The sequence below is a fragment of the Melospiza georgiana genome, chromosome 5, assembly GCF_028018845.1.
Source record: "Melospiza georgiana isolate bMelGeo1 chromosome 5, bMelGeo1.pri, whole genome shotgun sequence".
NCBI classification, from domain to species: Eukaryota; Metazoa; Chordata; class Aves; order Passeriformes; family Passerellidae; genus Melospiza; species Melospiza georgiana.
Window position 1 is genome coordinate 57,998,056 of NC_080434.1, and position 19,098 is coordinate 58,017,153.

A 19,098-nucleotide genomic window follows, 5' to 3' on the forward strand; every position below is an offset into this window, starting at 1 on the left:
TATTCACAACTTGATCTTCGCCTTCATTTTACAAATAATCTGCTGTGCAAAACAATTTATAAAATACTAAAAAAAGGTTTTATTGTAAAAAAATAAAGTTTCTAGATATACAGTTACTTTGCACTATCACAAATATTGCCCAGTATTTACCATTTAAATTCAATGTCACAATACTCAGGTCCTGTAACCCAATGACCCTACTGGTAAGAGAGCCACTACTGAAACTCAGGTTCACTAGAGATTGGTTAAGCATTTTCCTCCTGTCATATCTACACTATCACACAGCTCTGATGATCCATGCTTGGAACTGTACCCATATCATGAACTTAGACACTGGCCATCCTTTCCTCAATTTTTAGGTAAAAAAATTCCAAGTTAAATGGTAAATTTAGTTGGTGGCAAATTTTAGTAAATCATGGCTACACAGTGCAGTCACAGAACAACAAAGGTCCCCAACAGTGCATTTAAACTTTGCTGAGAAGCAGTGTAAATAAAGGCAGCCTACATGTGGTTCTGGGAACAAGCACTCTGATTCCTGTCAGTGTCCAAGACACCTGGCCTAACAACTGACCGTGCTGCAGTGCAACTGCAGCCACATGAACCACCTCTGAGACGTCTTGGTACGGCCAGCTGAGCCCTCATTGTTCCAACTCACTTTCATTTTGCAGGGTTTTCATGGCCAAGCCCCAGAGGGTCATGCTGGAGAAGAAGGGGCCCTCGTTGCTCTTGTAGGCGGCAGAGGAGGCGCGGCTGCCCAGGGGCTCGGCCTCCAGGCCGGGCACGGAGGGGCGGACCAGGGCCATGCCCTCGGCCTGCAGGGGCTGCTCTGCCGCAGGCACATCCACCTCGGGGTACGCGTACGCCGGGGGTGCCGCTGGGGCCGGCTGGGCCCGGCCTTTCAGCGCCTTGCCAGAATCCACACCGAGTTTCTCTGCGTCTGCCGAGTCGTGGTGCTGGATCATGGACCGCAGCTTACAGTAGGAATCCGCGGAACTGTCGAATTCAGGGGAGCTTCCAGCGGGATGAACGGGAAATTTAACAGACACTGGTAACAATGTGACGGACATCTCCGGGCCAAAGGAGTCGGAGCTCTGGGACTTGTCCAGCTCGGGCGTTTCCATCCCTCGGGCGAGCTCCTCGAGGGCCCTGCAGTGCACCTTGCGGTGCCGCCGCAGCACGGCCGAGCGCGTGAAGCACTTGTGGCACGTCTCGCACGTGTAGGGCTTCTCGCCCGTGTGCGTCCGCACGTGCCGCCGCAGGTCACCCGAGCCCGCGAAGCACTTCCCTGCAAGGGACCAGGACACGGTCACAAAGCACTTCCCTGCAAGGGACCAGGACACGGTCACAAAACACTTCCCTGCAAGGGACCAGGACACGGTCACAAAGCACTTCCCTGCAAGGGACCAGGCCACGGTCACAAAACACTTCCCTGCAAGGGACCAGGCCACGGTCACAAAACACTTCCCTGCAAGGGACCAGGACACGGTCACAAAACACTTCCCTGCAAGGGACCAGGCCACGGTCACAAAGCACTTCCCTGCAAGGGACCAGGACACGGTCACACACCGCTCCCGACACAAGCGAGTACACGTGCTTTAGTCTCGGCATTTCCGCTGGTCAGAGCCACCCGGAGATACGTACAAGTGCCTTCTCCCAGCCCGGCAGTCGAAGAAGGAGTCAGGATTCTTCTGTTCTGGCTCTCAAGGTTGTGTTTTATTTCTTATCTATAACATTCTTTCTCTGGCCTGCTGAGGTCTGTTCACCACCCTTGGAGGCAGTGTTGCCTTTTATACTAAAAACTACCTGTACATTATTTACAATAATTTCCCAATACCTATCACCTATGTTAGAAAGTTTGTCTCTACCCTAAACCGATCCAAAAGTGCCACCGTCATAGAAGATGGAGGCCAAGAAGAAGAAGAAGAAAGACTGGACATGCCCAGATTCCTCCATCTTGCCTCCTGAACCCCCGTTCTAAAAACCCCAAAATTATACATTTTCACCCTGTGAAAAATTTGCTATCATTCTACTCAAACTTTCGTGGCTTGCAGATCCTCATATAAGGTTGGTAATTTTTTCCACGGGTCAAAATCAAAGGCACAGGTGGTCTTGGGCTCTGTGTCGAGGTCTCCGAGCCCCCTGGCAGGGTCTCCAGTCCTCCAGGGCAGTCAGAGGAATTTCCTGGGCTCTGACATTTTAATTACAAAAACAATCAAGCAATAAAGAATGTCCCATCACTTATCTAGAACAGGTTCAAACAAGTTCCATCTATTTTTACAATTCCACTAACTTGTTTCTTCTTCTTGATCTGATTGTCTAACTTGTGTTTCCCAATGAATGGGTTTAGTTTTTGTCTCCAGAGACAGGAATATCCATTAGTACTTGAAAACTGTGAGTGCTCTCAGTTTGTCTCAAAGAAAAAAATAAATTAACAGAATTTCTCTGTTAACAGAGAAAAAAATAAATTAAACTATCAATTTAATTTGTCTGTCTGGAAAAACAGTATGCTGATAAGCTTCTAAATATATTCTTCAAGTGAGAGCTGCATTATTGAAAGAAATGGTTTGTTCATTACCGAGGAACTACTCTCAAACTGCTGACAAAGTTAGCTTTTTTGTTTACTTTAGGCTAACATAATGCAGCAGTCCTTTTTTACATTCTGGCCAGAGAATGTGTGAGAACTATAATTTTTTATTGCTGTAAATATTAGAACACAGAAAAACATTCAACTGTTGGTCTATCTTCAAAGCTACAGACTCAAATAAGCTCAATCACCATATTGCTAAGCAAAGAGTCTGAGGCTGAACCTAGGCAAAGTGTAGGAGAACAAGCAGAAAAAGAGATAATTAATTTCCAGAACTGCCACAAGATTGAGACACCTCACATTCTTTAAAATAGTAAAAGTAAGCTTGTAATTTTTATCTCATTTATTTTGCAAGGACCATCTAAAATGAATCATTTTAAATGACTGCCCAATACAACTGCAGTCTCAATTTTCAGCAGCATACTTTTTATTTTGCTGCACAGATTTCTCTTCAGAACCATTTAACAGACACTGGTATTAAACAGTTATGATAAGATTAAAAATTACTGGAGTAATACATCTGGATGTTTTGCATAATGTGAATGATTTCTTAATGCTTCACCAGATCCACTTTGCACAAATCAAAAATATTCAGAAGACCACTACAAGACAAAATGAAAACAAGCCTGTTTAATAGCAGCAACACAACTGTTTTTACTTTTGTATCCTGTGTATCTATTTCCTCATTCTGATGCAAGGCCTCCTGACAGTATTGACTTTTTCTTGTGCCTTAAGACAGTGCAAATAAAACATACTGCAGCTGGATTTGAACATAGGAAGTTACCCTCCTGTGAAGCTGATTCCTCAGAACATGAATGAAATTCTGTCTAAATAACACATAATGGCCAAAAAAACACCAACAAACTGTGCAGGATCCCAAGTAACCTATGAGATCAAGATGTACCGGATCAAAAGACATTTTCAGACCTCCTGGCAGTATGGCCTATCTAACAGATTTTGAAAATGAGTGTTCTGAAATATTGATCATGTTTTGATTTTATTTCCAGAGGCTGAAGCAAAGTAGCAAAAGGTTGTTATTATCAAACTCTATGGGTGAATGGAGTTAAAATCAAATGGTATGCAACTGGAAAAATAAAAGACTCCATCAATAGCCAAATGATGTCAATCCTAACTTCCCATCAAAAGGACTATTCTGAAAAGAAATCTATTTTTGAAGCAGCTACTCTGAGCAGCTCTGTAGCAAACACATTGGCAAACACACACAATGTTGATTCCTCTTACTTTCCTAATTCCTTTCTCTAATTTTCAACAGAAATTCTCTTTTAAACTTACAATAAAGGAGTTTATTACACCAAATGAAAGACTATGAAACATGCAAGAGAAAATTTTGTGACTGACTTTCACAACATGGTATTTCAACTTAAAATAGTTTTGATTAATTGTTACTCTGCTGACAAAGGAACTTTTACTCATCATTTGGAAAGCAAAGACACAACCAAGCAATGCACAGTGAACCTTACCACAAGCTGAACAGCTGTATGGTCTCTCTCCAGTGTGCCTTATCCTGTGCTTGACCAATTTTCGTTGCATATTAAATGACTTCCCACATTCATCACAGGTGAATACTTTATCTGCTGTATGGGTCTTTTTGTGCTCCTTTAAATTACTGAAGTTACTGAAACCTAGAAGAATATGACAGGCTCTGAGATTAAAATGATTCCTCACTTTTCAGTCAAAAAGCCTGAGACAGAAGCTTTGGTTCTTACACACCTCTGCCACAGATATCACACAGGTGAGGTTTTTCTCCAGAATGAATAATTATATGACGCTGAACATCACCAGAAGCAGCAAATCTGCAACACAAGACAGAAACCCAATCAGTGTCTTTATAAAGCCCTTACTTCCCTAAACTATCATATGGAAATTGGCTTGAATGAATGCCTGATGTTCTGAACAAGGACTACGACCTAAAATACAGATTAACTGATGCAATTAAGAAAACATTTTTAAACTGACAGTGCCCAATTAAATTTATGCAAGGAAAAAACCTCCAAATATTTTTACCATTAATGTTACTAATTCATTCTGCATTTTATGCTATTCCTGCATTAGTGTATTTTCTGTCACCTGTTAGCTAGCAGAATCATTTAATACTTTGCTTAAATTTGCCAAATTTCCCATACTTCAGAATTTCATAAAACGTAAAAAAAGAAAGTATCACCAAATAATGACAAAAATATGAGGGAAAGGTACAAACCCACATGATTTATTGTGACTCACACCATTCAAAATACACACAACAATATACAACACAATACATATAACACAACAAAATACACTCCATGCTATTCTTACCTACATACCAATACACAAAAAATTTAGACCACAAGCTCTGGTGACACTGATTATCTTACAACAAGTCAATTGCAAACATTTATGTATTTTAATCCCACCAGCACATGTTTAAACCAGCATCTTCTAAACAGAACTGAGCAGCATGCTGCCTTAGCACTTGGCTTGTAGTTTATCATGAAGATCAGCAGAAAACATGAACAAATTCTTTCATGTTAACTTTACTAAGATGAACAATTCTACTCACCTTTTGCCACAGATTTCACAAATGTATGGCTTCTCACCAGAATGTCGACGTAAATGTGTCTGGAGATTACCTGCCTGAAGGGAGAGCAATTTAAACATTTAAATATTTAAATTCAGCTTGCCTGTTGCTGTATACAGATTAAAAAAAATAATGATGGGAACTATGAGACTGGCTTTTTATTCCTACTTCTAAGGCAGTGAAGACTACAAAGCATGTATGAACTCAAGCATTCTTATCTAGTAAAGACAGACTACCACGTACTTCAAATTGTTTATGTATGCAATTATCCATTGACAAGAATAGGGAAAAAAATAAAAACAAGAAGCCTGAAATCAAATGCTAAGAGAAAAGAAAGACCTATAATTGAAAGCAGATCCAATTATAAATGAAGACTACACTATCTAGAATGCAGTGAAAAAGAAAACTTACTAACTTACTAGCAATATGGTTCATGTCAGTCTCACTTTCCCTGTCCTACAAATAAAATATTGTTACACAAGGATGTCTGAATTCACCTACCAGGTGTTTAAAAAGAAAAGAATAGGGTGAGCATTTTTCTATCCATAAAATACTCAGATGCTCCAAACCTGAAATTATTTACTCATACCTAAATAAAACAGAATAGGAAGTACAGAAAAGAACAAATGGGACTACTGCTAACCATTTTATTACATATCTTTCCTCTCTCAATCCTCTAAAAATCATGCTAGTTGCTAGTCCAGCCAGCCAGCCAGCCAATGACTAGGTAAAATCTTCTTACTGAGTCCAACTTTTTTTGAAATGTTTTAAAGCCACTAGTCCTTGTCAATGGCTACTCCACTGAGTCCAGCTCTCAAAGCACACGACACACCTTGTAGAAGAGCTGCAGATGTTCCATACATGGTGCACACTTCCACAGTCAGTTTTTAAACCTTTCTGATTGATTAATTGCCTGGTTTTTATTTATCTAAGGAAACATCAAGTCCTTTACAATGGGAAAGAAAATTTGGGATGCAAAGATTATCATGTCCTCATCAGTCACAGTAAGATAACAAAAATTAGACCCAGACAAATTCCTTCTGACCCATTTAGACAATAAATTACCTGTTATGATCTATCACTGTAATCAGACTCAAGTACTACAAACACACACACACACACACAGAGGACAGTATTGAATGGATCAATGTGTGAACTCTGAAAGAGCTTTCTTCAATCCCTGTACACTTTTTCAAACAGTGTGACTGAACAACTGTTTTCTAAGGCCAAACTTTCTAATACTGAAATCTACTCAAGGAGAGGCATTAGGTACTTATTTCTGGGGAAGAAGAAGATGAATCATGGAATAATTTTTGCTTTTCAAAGACAAGGGATTTTATATCACAGTGCATTTAAGAAAAACGTACAGAAAAAAAGACAGCACCTTTACTTCTATCCATGTCACAAACAAACCCCATCAGGGGCATTTGAAAGTTATTCCAGATAAAGACAAAGGGTGAATTTTAAGTGCAGCAACAACTTCCCACAAAGGCATATAAAGTAAGAATAAAAACATTTTACAGAAAGCAGTAAGTAGATCCATTTCTTTATTACAAGCATATGTCCTTTCCTCCTAATGAGGGCAAAGCTTGTTACTATCTGTGCTAAGACAAAAAACGGTAAAAACATCAATAGCTTGTATTCTTTCTTAAGCTTTAAAGCAGGCACACAACCTTGGTTAAAGCATCACATGCCATCCCAATGGAAAAAAAAACTAAGGGGATTTCTGCTTGCATTTCAGTGAAAGAAAAAAAATGTTCAGAAGAATCCTTGAAATGGTTGCATAGACTTCCTCCTAAATTTGGACCAGACTTAGTCCTTTTGTAAATGGCAAGCTTTCAAAGTGAAGCACCTTATACACCTGGGCCCCCAAAAGAATCTCTGCAGGAGGAGGTGAAACACAATATCCTGGATCACCTGCCAGAGAGGGCTCACATCACAACAAGCTGTGTACAAGCAATAAGGGAAGATGAAGGCTTGAAAGTAAAAAAGAATGTTTTCCTCAAAAATCAAAGACTTTGATGGCTGTTTGTTCCCAACTATGAGTTCCCACATCAATTTCCCCTACTTTCATTTTCTGCTCCACACTCCAACACACAGCCCGTCAGCTACATTCAGCAGGGGCAGACATCCCACCAGGCCCAACAGCTGCACTGTCTCACAGGCACAGAACATGAAGGCTTAAATAAGAAAAGTGTTTCTATTTCTGTGCCTGCAGACAGAGGAGATAAAGGACAAGATCGGAGATGGTATTTTAAGCAAAAAGTAGATAGTAATTATCCTTGCATCTTGCTTTCTGGTGAGTGGAATCTTATTGCAAGTAGCTCAGACCCCTCTATGAGCAGAGGAAGAGCTGCAGCCCAGAGGCTGAGTGCTCTGGCTCTGTGCTGGGTGTGTAGGGATCGTCCATGAACACGTATCTGCCTGCTCCTTCAGGCCAGTCAGGTCACAGGGAGGGAAGGGAAGCTGTGTGGGAGGGTTTAATTAAAAGGCAGAAATTTCCAGCTTTGTCAGGGGTTTTGTTTGTTTCTGTAATTAGAGGAGCAAAGCACACTGCATGAGGAGTCTGTCATGCCTGTCAAACACTGTGTGACACTTCCCACCTCTTCCCCCACTGTAGTAGTACAAAATACCACTCTATTTGCCAAAAGTACTTTTAATGGAATTAGAAATATCCATGTTTTTCTTTTAATAGCTGGAAATTCAGCCATCAAAATGAATGAAAATGCTGCTCTTTGCCTAAAAAAAATCATGCCCAGTTTTGCTGAAAATTGCCCAATAAGCATGATGAAACAGTATTGTTCACTGGATGCAGTCTTATATTTATATTTGGCAACGAGGTGTAGTACACAAAGGCATCAGATTCACGGGTCAAACAAGGCCCATGGTGGGCTGTGAAACTGAAGCAAGAGCAGCACAACCAGTGGTGGGTGGGTAGGCTAAAAGCACACAGCTCTAATACTTAAACCAGCACCCATAAGAAATGCCAAAGCTATTCAACCTTAATTATGTATAACCTTAATCTTAGTATAAAAATATGCACCTGTTTATTGTCTGCTGTTCTTACATGTGCACCTCTCAACCACGAAATCAGAAAGGAAACAGACATTTTGGAAATGTGAGACAACTAGGCACCAACCTTGTAGAAATACAAATTAGTTGTTGCACCCAGAATAGGAAGCAAACACTGGAGGGCCAATAAAGCAGCTAAAGCTTAGGCCCTGTATGTAAGTATGGAATTTCACAAGAAGTTTTTTCTAAATCATAGCTGAGCTTTGTCACCAGGTAGTGGTTTCTTCCTCACTGAAAGAAACTGAGCCCACGTATATGGATACAAATTCTTTTTATCTGACTCAAATCTACTTAATCATTTATGCCATTTAGGAAGATGAAACTGTATTGTGAATACATTACATAAAACTTGAATCTGCACTTTTTTCAGACACTGTAAAAATGCTATTCACAACATACCTTTAAGCATAAAGCAAAAGAACAGTCTGGAAATTAATGTTCTTCGTATTTCAAATATGGCTGTGGCTCTGTATACTTAAACATTCACTTGAATGTAAAATACATAACACATCTACTGAGAGCAGACAGAATCAAAGACATCTAAAACATTCAACATGTTTTTTTCATATAAGACATTTTAATAATTTATCCCTAGAGTGAATTGTGTCTTTGAACAAAAAAAAATCTAATCTTAAACCCAAGACTTTTGAATCAACAGAGATGCATTTCAAGTGTAAGTACCATAATATATAAAATATTCCCACCTGTGAGAAGTGTTTCCCACAAATGTTACATTCAAAAGGTTTCTCACCTAAAAGAAGAAACATAGTAATAATTCTAATAGTTGCAGTAGAACAGAAATGTTTAAAATTGGTACACTTCCTTTTAAAACATGTAATGTAAGAATAAAAAATATCCCCAAAAGGATACTTACCCATCTACTTAAGGGGAAATTCAAGAGGGAAATATAGCTTTTACCCCTGAGTTTGTAAGGCAGACTTGCTCAGAATTTATCTTTCAAAACAAGTAGAAGAGTTTTGATATGAATGGGCGCAGGTTTTAATATTTTAAAAATACTTTGATTCTAAATGAAAGGAGTATCATAACACCAGGAAAAACAGAATAGAAGACAAGGCCCAGCAACAACAGTGATGGGAAGGGCACTTGTTTTTTCACTTGCACATTCTTAAAAAGAAGGAGGACTAAAGGGAAGCTAATTTGGAAGAATTGTGTTTCCTGGTTTTAATGTCTACCATATATCTCTGCTCAGCACATAGCCGTTCAGTTCCAGAAAATAAATATATTTGCCTTCAAATTCTCATCCTATATAGAAGTACCTGAAGATTACCCAAGTATTTTGCTCCAAAATTCTGAATTTATACATGTAAAACTGTTATCCTTGAATCTCTAAAAACAGATTAGCAACTTTAGTAAAAACTGATGCAGCCCACTTTAGCTTTCCAAAATAACTTGACTCTCAATCTAGAATGTGACTGTACTACAATTGTCTTGCTGTTAATTTAAGACAAATATGTTTTAGTAAAAACTTTTTCTCCTCTATAGTACTTCATTTAGGTGTTTTTTAATTCCTCCTGCTTAGTTCCTGGTTTCCTAGTTTTTATACTGTTGATAAAATTTTAGAATTCATCTTTTAGAATTTTAAAACCAAAAATGATGCTCAAATTCCATTCATTCAATGGCAGTCACACTTATCATCATCTTTCATGAGTCCAACTGCACATTTATAGGACATTTGTGCAGGGCACATGTGCAGAGCAACAAAACAAGTGTAAATCCATATGATTTTGAAAACAGAATATTTCCAAAGGGAAAAAAAGAGATCTTAAGCTGTGTTTCATCTTGATCACGATTAAAAAAATCTGTACAAAGATTTTTATTTACTTCTTTAATTTTAATTTTCCTGACTTTACAGAACACCTCTTGGCTTCTCTTCTATTAAGTATTCTTTACATCAATATTTTTCCTCCATCCTTGGAAATGTTACAAGCAACATCTACCACATCCAGGTGTGGGAATTCCATTTCCCTTTCCTCCTGCCAAATACAGATGAAGTTCTTCCAACATATTTTAAGATCGAGGACTAAATGTAATTCTCTTTAGATTTAAAACACAGAGTAAACACACAGTTATGTTGCTTCACAGATTGCAACCTTGCAGTTAGTCTGACAGCTCAAGGCTTTACCTACATAGTCTGCTTAATGAAGAATGGAAATCTTGCAGTTTTATTAAAGCTTTCTTTCAATTAAAGATAAAAATTATGAAATCAGTAAATCAACTATAAAGTCACTCAACTCTGAAGAGCCCTGAGGCTTAATTTCATAAGGATTTTAAACTTGCAAAATACTAAAAATTCTGATGCTGACAACACAAATGTGAATGAAACCAACAGGGAGCCAGATCTGTAGCAACTGGGAAGGATTCTGAAAGCCATAAAAGCGTCAAGATAATATGAAATGGAGGATAAAAAAACAGTAGCAAGCAATTTTTGCAGAAATTACCTATACAAAAAAGAAGTCACTGGAGACCAAAAGAATAGTATCTGAACAGGAATCCACTCTGAAATGACTAGAGGGAGAGGGGAGGAATTGGAGGCTCAAATTTCTCCAAACAATTATTGTAGGCTGCATGCAGCCTCATTCTAACTGTACTGACGTACAAACAACTGGAGGTTTTCCCCCCACAAGATAAAGATAAAACAAACAGGGTTTTTTTTGAAAAAGAAACATCAAATGACTTTTTGGACAACAATTTTGCACTTGCACAGAACTCCAAACCACTGGGCTTATCAAGTAACCTATTGCTCAGAGGCAATTAGCCTCACTGGACCTGAGGGTGTATTAGTAAGAGTGCAGCTAATAAACTGAAGATTCTTCTTCTCTGCCTGTCACTGGTAAGACCATATCTGGAGCCTTAAGAAAAGAAGGCACACAGGAAATCTTACTGCTGGCTACAGGCTTGGGAGGGCAGATGCAAGTAGGTTGTTCCTGGTATACAGTCTTGGGAAAAGAGGCAACAGATGCAAGTTTGACCATGACAAATTCCAATTAGATACATGAAAATAATATTTTACCCCATGAGGGTGGTCAGACACTGGGAGTGACTGTCTGGAGAGGTTGTGGAAACTCTGTCTCTGGAGATGTCCAAAATGTTCACTACACAAGGTCATGAGGAAAACAACCTGATCTAATTTGATGTGCCTTGAGCTGGAACCTGGAGCAGATTACCTCAGGAGACCCAAGGCAATCTAAATTAGTCTATGATTCTACAACTGTCAATAAATTCCAAACCAAAAACCTCATCTGAGAACACCAGGATTGCATCCTTCTTGTTCAACACCCTGCAAGAAGACAAAGTACACAATAGTGGGATACATGGCTGGATCAACAGCAATAGAGAAAAACTGGGGAAAAGTAGTAACTGACCACAATTTAGACAGTGCTTAATGCAGGGGACTTTACTTTTAACCCTTCAGCTGCCATGTGCTTTCTACCTTCTGTTTCATCCCTTCTTGTTCAACACTCTGCAAGAAGAGGTGAAGATAAAGTACACAGCAGTGATCAGAGCAGTGTTGTGTCAGCTCCAGAGGAGAAAGGCATGGAGGCAGAAGTGGTGTTCCTGATGACATCACAAAGGTGAGGAGCTGTACTCACTAAGGCAAGGAATGCTGGAAGTGGCTTAAGCAAAACTCAGAATGAAAAGGTTGAGGATCAACAAGGTATTGTATTACATGGCAGCGCTACTCTGTTCCTGTTCCATCCTGCCAAGAGTTCTTTCCATGGGCCCAGGTTTGTTTTGGGTTGCTCTTTTGAGATGTTGCCTGAAAATACATAAAATACCCCAACAAAACCACTGGATGTTTCTGGACAGGTATGGTCTATATAAAAGAGATAGACTTGCTTCCTTTTTTTCAGACAAGTCAATATAATAATAAAGAACAAATTATAACATTCAGTCAAAATCAACCAAAGTCAGTGCAGTAAGCTCTGTTCAGAGATTCCTTTAAATGTTCATGATAACAATACAAATAAAACAGTCAGACATGCCAGCACAATGACTGTTGAACACAGTCTGGCAGCCTTCACATAGAAAGCTCATCAATGCACCCATGCTAACCTGTAAATTCTTTAGTAGTTCCTAGTGTTCAGGGGCAGAGAATTTCACACATGCTTTTTCTTGACAACCAGACCACCACAGCACTTGTTTTGAAAGAATTGTCATTTTTGGGTTAAAAAAAGGTTTGCTACTGTGACATGTTCATATCAGCTTCCTCCATCTCTTCAGAAAGCTGTACTGGGAGGGCTTTCAGTGAGCCCTGTAAGACTTAAATGCCTGCTAACCCTTCTGCTTAGCTCTAGAAAATTAATGTTTTTAAATAAAATTGATAGCTAGAAATCTGCTATCCTTTCTGAAGTGGCAGATGCATAGAAATGGCGTTTAGCATACACTTATATTACTTAACTACCAGTGTACCTAACAGTAACAACACAGATGTGCTCTGTACCTTCTGCTACAGGTCTTTCCAATATCAACATCCTACTCACCATCCACTGCAATTTCCCAAACACTCTTTTTGCACTAGTTGGGTATTTTAAAAAAAGAATTAACATGAATAGCAGGCAAATAACAGGGAGTAATTCCCAAAAATAAGAAGGAAGCAAACAAGCATTTCTAGTCATATCCTTTCTTCAGTTTTTCCATCCTTTGATGTGCTTGGTATTTGTTAAACTTAGGCTCTTACACTTTTGTCATCTTAGCACATCCATAGAAGAATGCTAATGGTTTATTAACCAGCATTCAAGTCTGGAATTTTTGAAAACTACTGGAAGAAGATGGTGTGTGAAAAACAGCTGAGAATTCCTGAATGCTGGGGTCTCTCTAGCACAAACTAACATGTTACTGCAGTTAGCTGGGACTTTTCTAGATGCTCTTGTCTTCTATCTGATCATCTGTTTTCCTGAAAATCTAAGATATTAAAATAGACTGGATGATACCAGGTCAAACCAGATAAGATTCAAAAAAATACAAGGCAAAAAGAGGATCTGAGTAAGAGACATATGCAACTCTTCCACAGGAGAGCAAATTTTAGAAAAAGTCTTAGCAACATGAACATATAGAAGCAGTTAAAGCTAACAATTGAAAACTTCAGGAAGCTAATGCAAAATGTTTGGTATTTTCAGGTTCTGGGAAGATTTTTCCATTAATAAAATAGAATAAGAAACTTTTAATTCTAAGGATCAGTTGAGAAAAATTAATGTCTGCTAACAGAGTTTCATATTTAGTGTCAAAGTACCAATACATGATCATTTCAAAATTATGTTTATTTGACAAGATTGAGAGAGATGCATTTGTATATTTAATACAGGGAAAAAGAAAAACAAAAAATATTCAACAGCTTAACCAGGAGTAATACCATCTCAAGGAGTTTAAATCAATGGCGCTACCTGCCTAGCCAAGGTATTTTTTAAAAACTCTTCTAAAGAAGCATATGTAATAAAAGGACATGGTCATTAAATTGAACAGACAAAATAAATATTTGCAGTTAAACTAAGGCTTGTTTTTCACTAGAATAAAAAGATACTTAGAAATAAATCTATGTTAGGTTTAAAAATATTACCTGTGAGTTTTTAAAACAAAGTACATTAATTCAAAATTCCCATTTACTCTGCAGCCTGCAAGAGCCTTATTCTGTAGGTAAACACAATTAAAATTGTTATAAGACACATTTATACAGGTTAAGAAAAAATTACTACAAAGCCCCAATTACTTGCATCTTACAATGAATATATGACCAGAGAGAACAGACATATTCTAGTACACTTATAGTACCATTTACTTGTTTGCACCTTTTGTTGTCATCTGGCTCAAGCATCTGGGCCACCTGACAAACTGACTAGAAATGACTAATCTAAATGCAGGACAAAAACAAAATTTTCATTGAAATTTCATTTTCATCAAATTCACACGATGTTCTTTGAAAAAGCACCGAAAGCCTCAAATACATAGAAATCTTTTCTACAACTCCCAGCAAAATTCGGTATTACAGTTCTTTATTTCTGTAAGATTATCCATTAAAAAAAAAACCAAACAAACAACAAAATAAAACCACAACCTTTTGAAAGTAGACCCTTAACCAGCACCTCTTAAATCAAGAGACATTGCAAGATATTCTGTGTAACTGAAATATTTGGTCTGCAGACCAAGTAACTGATAACTGTACCTGTATGAGACCTTTTATGTAGCTCCAAATTGCTTGGATGTTTGAAAGCCTTCCCACATAACTCACAAGTATATTGTTTCTGTGACTGAAGAGTCTGTGATTGTCCTTCTTGTTCCAAAGGACCTTGAGATCTTTCCATTTCAACAGTCTGTTCAAAATTCTCTGAATTCATTAAATCTTCAGCTTCTTTTTCATCAGTAACTCTAACATCTGTTGTGTCCGTGGCACTTTCATTTACAGGTTCAATTACTTCTGTTATTCTACTGTCACCTCTTTGGGACTGCTCAGGGGGCTGCTCTGCTGATTTCTGAGATCTTAGGAAATTTAACTTTTTGAGGTGCACTGCCTTTTTCAGCCGCATCTGTCTGGTGGGCTGCACAACCGTGCTCTCTGCATTTTGGTCTGGAGCAGCTTCACTTGCAGACTGAACCAGGAAGTTTGATGGTAAATGCTCAGAGGTTTCCAGAATACACTCAGAGTGATTGACAGTGCAAGAATTGCTCTGCACTGTGTTTATTTCCCTGGATGTGCTGTAAGAAAAGGCTGGTTCTGCTCCTCTCTCGTGATCAGAGCAAGCGTTTTGTTTGTAGAACTGTTTGCTGTAGAAGTTGCGCAGTTTATAGTAATAATTTGCTTGTTTAAATGGGAGCTCTGTGCAGCTGCCATCTAAGGAATCTTGTGGTGGTTGTTTCTGTCCATCACCTGATGGGGTGTGCAGATTCACAGACTGTGAGTTCTGCTCAGCCAAGCCTTTGTTAGTCTGTCTGTCAGCTGAGCACTCAGGCAATAGGTTTGTCCCGTAGGCATCCCCAGCACAGCTGGTATCTGTACCCAGAGTGTTCTGCAGTGAAAACACACTGTTGCATGGCATGCTGGCTGCCTGCTCCACAGCTGTGGAGGCCTTTAAAAAGGTGTGGCAAATGTTCAGCACATTTTGCACTTGGAGGCACTGTGCAATGTCCAGCATAGCTTGTACATTGTCCTGACTAAGATCCAGGTGGGAGGTGTACATGAAGTCCAGGATCTGGCCTATGCCACCTACGTTTTTGATGTCCAAGTGAAACACATCATTCTTCTGGCCTGAAGAATTCTGGAAAAGGGTCCTGATAAAATAAGGCAAATATTCAAACACAAACACGAATAATTCACAAACACTACAATAAGAAAAACATACATACATCTCAAATAGGCTGCTTGGCATGAAACAAGTTTGTACTCTAAAGATTGCTCTGTTTTTGGTGATGAATTCCCCAAAACTGCTCAATGATTTGTCTTATATATTAGTCCTACATTAGTGCACTTGAAGTATAAATCAAAGCAAATGATCCTTTACCTAACTTTAATTCTGTATTTTTTTATGTTTTCATGTAACACTCTGTACTTATGGTTTCTTATCCACTGTTCATCACATATTAGGTGCAGTGGTGTATTTATGGACATTTGCAGAACTGGTTGACTCAGAATGGTTTTTCTCCTTTCATCAATGGCAGATCAAACAGGACATAAATTTTCTAGCAAAACAGAGAAGACAGACCTCAAAGTCAGCTAAACTCTTCTCCTCTGGCAACTGAGCTTGTCCATTGAACAACATCAGTAAGCCTATCAAAGGCCTTACCACTAGTTCTTTCTTCACAAATACACAAGAGCATGGCAATATTAACAAGAAGATGGCATTATTTTCAATTTATTTTCTCCTATCTAAAAAGGGACTTTTTTACTGGTACTGGATAAGAACCAAGTAAAAGGATAATGAAGAGTACAGGTACATAATCCTAAAACAGCAGTAAAACCAATACCCACAGAATCATCATTGAATCGTTAAAATGCATGAATTCACAAAAGTTCTTACTGTTGGATGTAAAGTATTCTCAGCATCAGAGATGTAGTTCTTCACATGCACAAGTAGTCCTAGATTAAGTGAGTTCATACTCTCTTTCAGTCAAAAACTCTGGACCCATGAAAATCCTGATACCTCCACAGTAAACAATGACATATAAATGGGGTCAGGTCACTCTTATGTAGTTACTTTCCTACACTAAAAAATGCCCCAAACTTAATGGTTCCTCTTTGTGGGCTAAATCTCAGATTTGGGTTTGGTTAAAGGAGGGCATGGTATCAATGAGCTCTAAATCTTAACAAATTGTGAGTCTATGCTGAAACTTCACAAATGCAGCAGATACTCTGAAGCCAGTGCCCACATCCAAATTCCTTCATAAATCTAGACTATCCTATCTAAATTAAAACCAGAACTACAATGAACAGATCTGCGTTGAGAGCCTAAATTAATTAGTCACTTATATCCTATTGAACTTTAATAGGAGTTGAGATCTTAGTTCTTTTTAACTATTTTAAAAATTTGGTCTTTGAGCATAATTGCACTTCATCAGCAGTACAGCTCTAGAGGAGAAAAAGGAACCTCTTATCTTTTTTCTCTGGTCATAACATTCAAGTAGGTTTCTTACAAATGAATTAGCAGTCAAGCTTTAGAGATATTTCAAAAAACAAGGCAAAAACTGCCAGATCTAACAGCTTACTCATAACTAATATAAAACACTAAGCTGGGAGAGCCAGCACCCTCCAAAATTTGGAGGCACCATTGAGGGTAGTAGAGAAGAGTAAGAAAGCAGTGATGTGGTGCAATGGGCCACCTGTAAAACACAGTTGTTGTCTCTGAGAATCTGAGTAAGCAGAGATTCACCAACAACCTATATTGGCACATTTTATTTCAAATATGACTGATCAAACAAGTCCCATTATTTGGAAATGGATAATGTTTTATCAATTCTATTCATTATTTGGCTCTGTTCATATACTCTACTATGTCCCTTGTAAGCAGTTATCTTTTTCTGGAGAAATACTGAATGCAGGTCCATGCCAGAAACTATTATATGAAGTACTATAAGCAAGTCAATCAAGAAGAGCATACTGTGAATACTTGACACAACTTCATCTCTGGACAAACAATTTCCCCTTTTTCCTTATACTCCCAAGAGTTCCTGCGACCAACAGAAAAAAACACCCTTCTCAGAGAAAACCTCAGCCAACAGCATTTAGCTAACTTTTTAAAGAGAAGAATTTTCTATCACATACCTGAAATATTGACTGAAAGCAGCCAACACATTCTTGTGTGCTTTGAAGCAGACGCCCTTGACCACCAGCATGCAGTCACAGAGAAGCCCCTGGATGCGCTGTTCGTGTAGCTGCTGCAGAAGATGACAGCTATGGCTAGCAACAGTGTCCATGCTAGAAAACCACCTAAATTACCTATAATGAAATAAAATCCTAAGGTGAATATTAAATTACAAAATTAATTTAAAATATTAAGAACATTTTTAACAATTTATTTTAGCTTTCAAAGGAAGCAGACTTCAGCTTAGACCTTCAATTTGATCACTAATGACATTTTTCTGGCTGGAGTCACAGCACTGCTCACCAACAGATACACAGCCATACACATTTGAAATACTGACTTTAACAGAGATTTGCTTACCACAAAGAGCCTCTGCAAAAATCTAATGGTGCTGCCAATAAACTGGACTCCATAACCACAAAAAAATGCACCCTAATTTAGACAACTCCCACAATAATTAGATTCTAATGCAAAAGACACAGAGGAAAACCTCAGTTTCTTCAGCCTCTAAACTCCAAAGGGAGAATATAGTACTAGTATTATTTCAAGCATTTGTTGCTGTTCTAGCTACATACATTTCCACCATGGATCCGATTAATTAGACACATTAGCAGAGTATTGTTTGTAATACAATGTAATAACTAAATGAAAAAATCCCCTCTTAACAGGTTGAAAAGACAAGTTGCATTCAAACACAACACATTTATATTGAATTCTATATTTCCTTTTTTTTTTTTTTCCCTAACAAGGATGTAATGCTTCCCCTGTGCACTTGTAAACATAACAATTCCAACTATAAGGATAATCAGAATTTTTAGTCTTCTAACTAGGAATGATGGAGGAAAACCTTCCTATTCTAATGAATGAATTAGGAAAACCACCTTCTGTTAAGCATGACCAGATAGTGGTCAACCCATTCTCAAATCTCATGAACGAAAAGGGTTTCACATAAATTTATCCTGTTCTACTCTGCGATTCCCTGTTTCTGGTATTACATGGGTGGGATGGTATTTTATTGTGCTTTTTCTCTATTAATGCTTAGCATGTTTTGACCAGGCTTTAAAATAAAGAAAGCACATCGATTTGCTTTCCCTGGGAACATCTCCCACCACGGCACCCTGCAATTACTTTGACACGAAGTGCCTCTCATCCATCAGGTGCGTGTGTCCCCGCGGGGCCGGCGGGCACGGGGAGCCGCTCCCGAGCGGGAACCCCCGGCACAGCCGCTGTGTATGGCCAAGCTCGGCTCAGCCTCGCCCAGGCTGGAGGTGCCGCACGGAGGCTTTGCCTCACTGCGGGCCGGCTCTGTCCGGGGCTGGGGCGGGAGGAGCCCCGGGACACACGGCCCCGGGAGGGGGAGAAGGCGGCGCGGCGCGGCGCGGGTGCGACAGCGGCCCAAGGGCAGGAGCCGAGCCGAGCCGAGCCGAGCCGGCCCTGCCCAGCCCAGCGCTTACCGGCTCCGGCCACCTCCCAGCTCCATCCCCGCCATCGGCCGCTTCCGCCGCCGCTCCCGCCCCTTCCCGTTCCCCTTCCCGTTCCGGTGCGCGGGGCGGTGG

The 19,098-nt window shown here is 39.2% G+C and overlaps 1 protein-coding gene across 1 annotated transcript; it reads right to left on the reverse strand.

Annotated features, from left to right (window-relative positions):
- On the reverse strand, positions 1 to 19,048 carry ZBTB49 (zinc finger and BTB domain containing 49). Its single transcript, XM_058024847.1, has 8 exons — positions 18,997 to 19,048; positions 17,503 to 17,676; positions 14,413 to 15,515; positions 8,939 to 8,985; positions 5,145 to 5,218; positions 4,316 to 4,398; positions 4,066 to 4,227; positions 1 to 1,285 (listed from the first exon to the last, which is right to left on the reverse strand). The coding sequence occupies exons 2-8, from the start codon at positions 17,652 to 17,654 to the stop codon at positions 639 to 641; spliced, it is 2,268 nt and encodes a 755-aa protein (XP_057880830.1). The 5' UTR covers positions 17,655 to 17,676; positions 18,997 to 19,048; the 3' UTR covers positions 1 to 638.
- Positions 19,049 to 19,098: the final 50 nt, after the last annotated feature.

Coding starts and splice junctions, on each gene's coding strand:
- ZBTB49 (XM_058024847.1), bottom strand. CDS start 17,654: ATGGACACTGTTGCTAGCCATAGCTGTCATCTTCTGCAGCAGCTACAC. Junction 4,399..5,144: donor TGTGAAATCTGTGGCAAAAG/GTGAGTAGAATT, acceptor CTTGTGTTGCAG/ATTTGCTGCTTCTGGTGATG. Junction 1,286..4,065: donor ATACAGCTGTTCAGCTTGTG/GTAAGGTTCACT, acceptor GGTCCCTTGCAG/GGAAGTGCTTCGCGGGCTCG.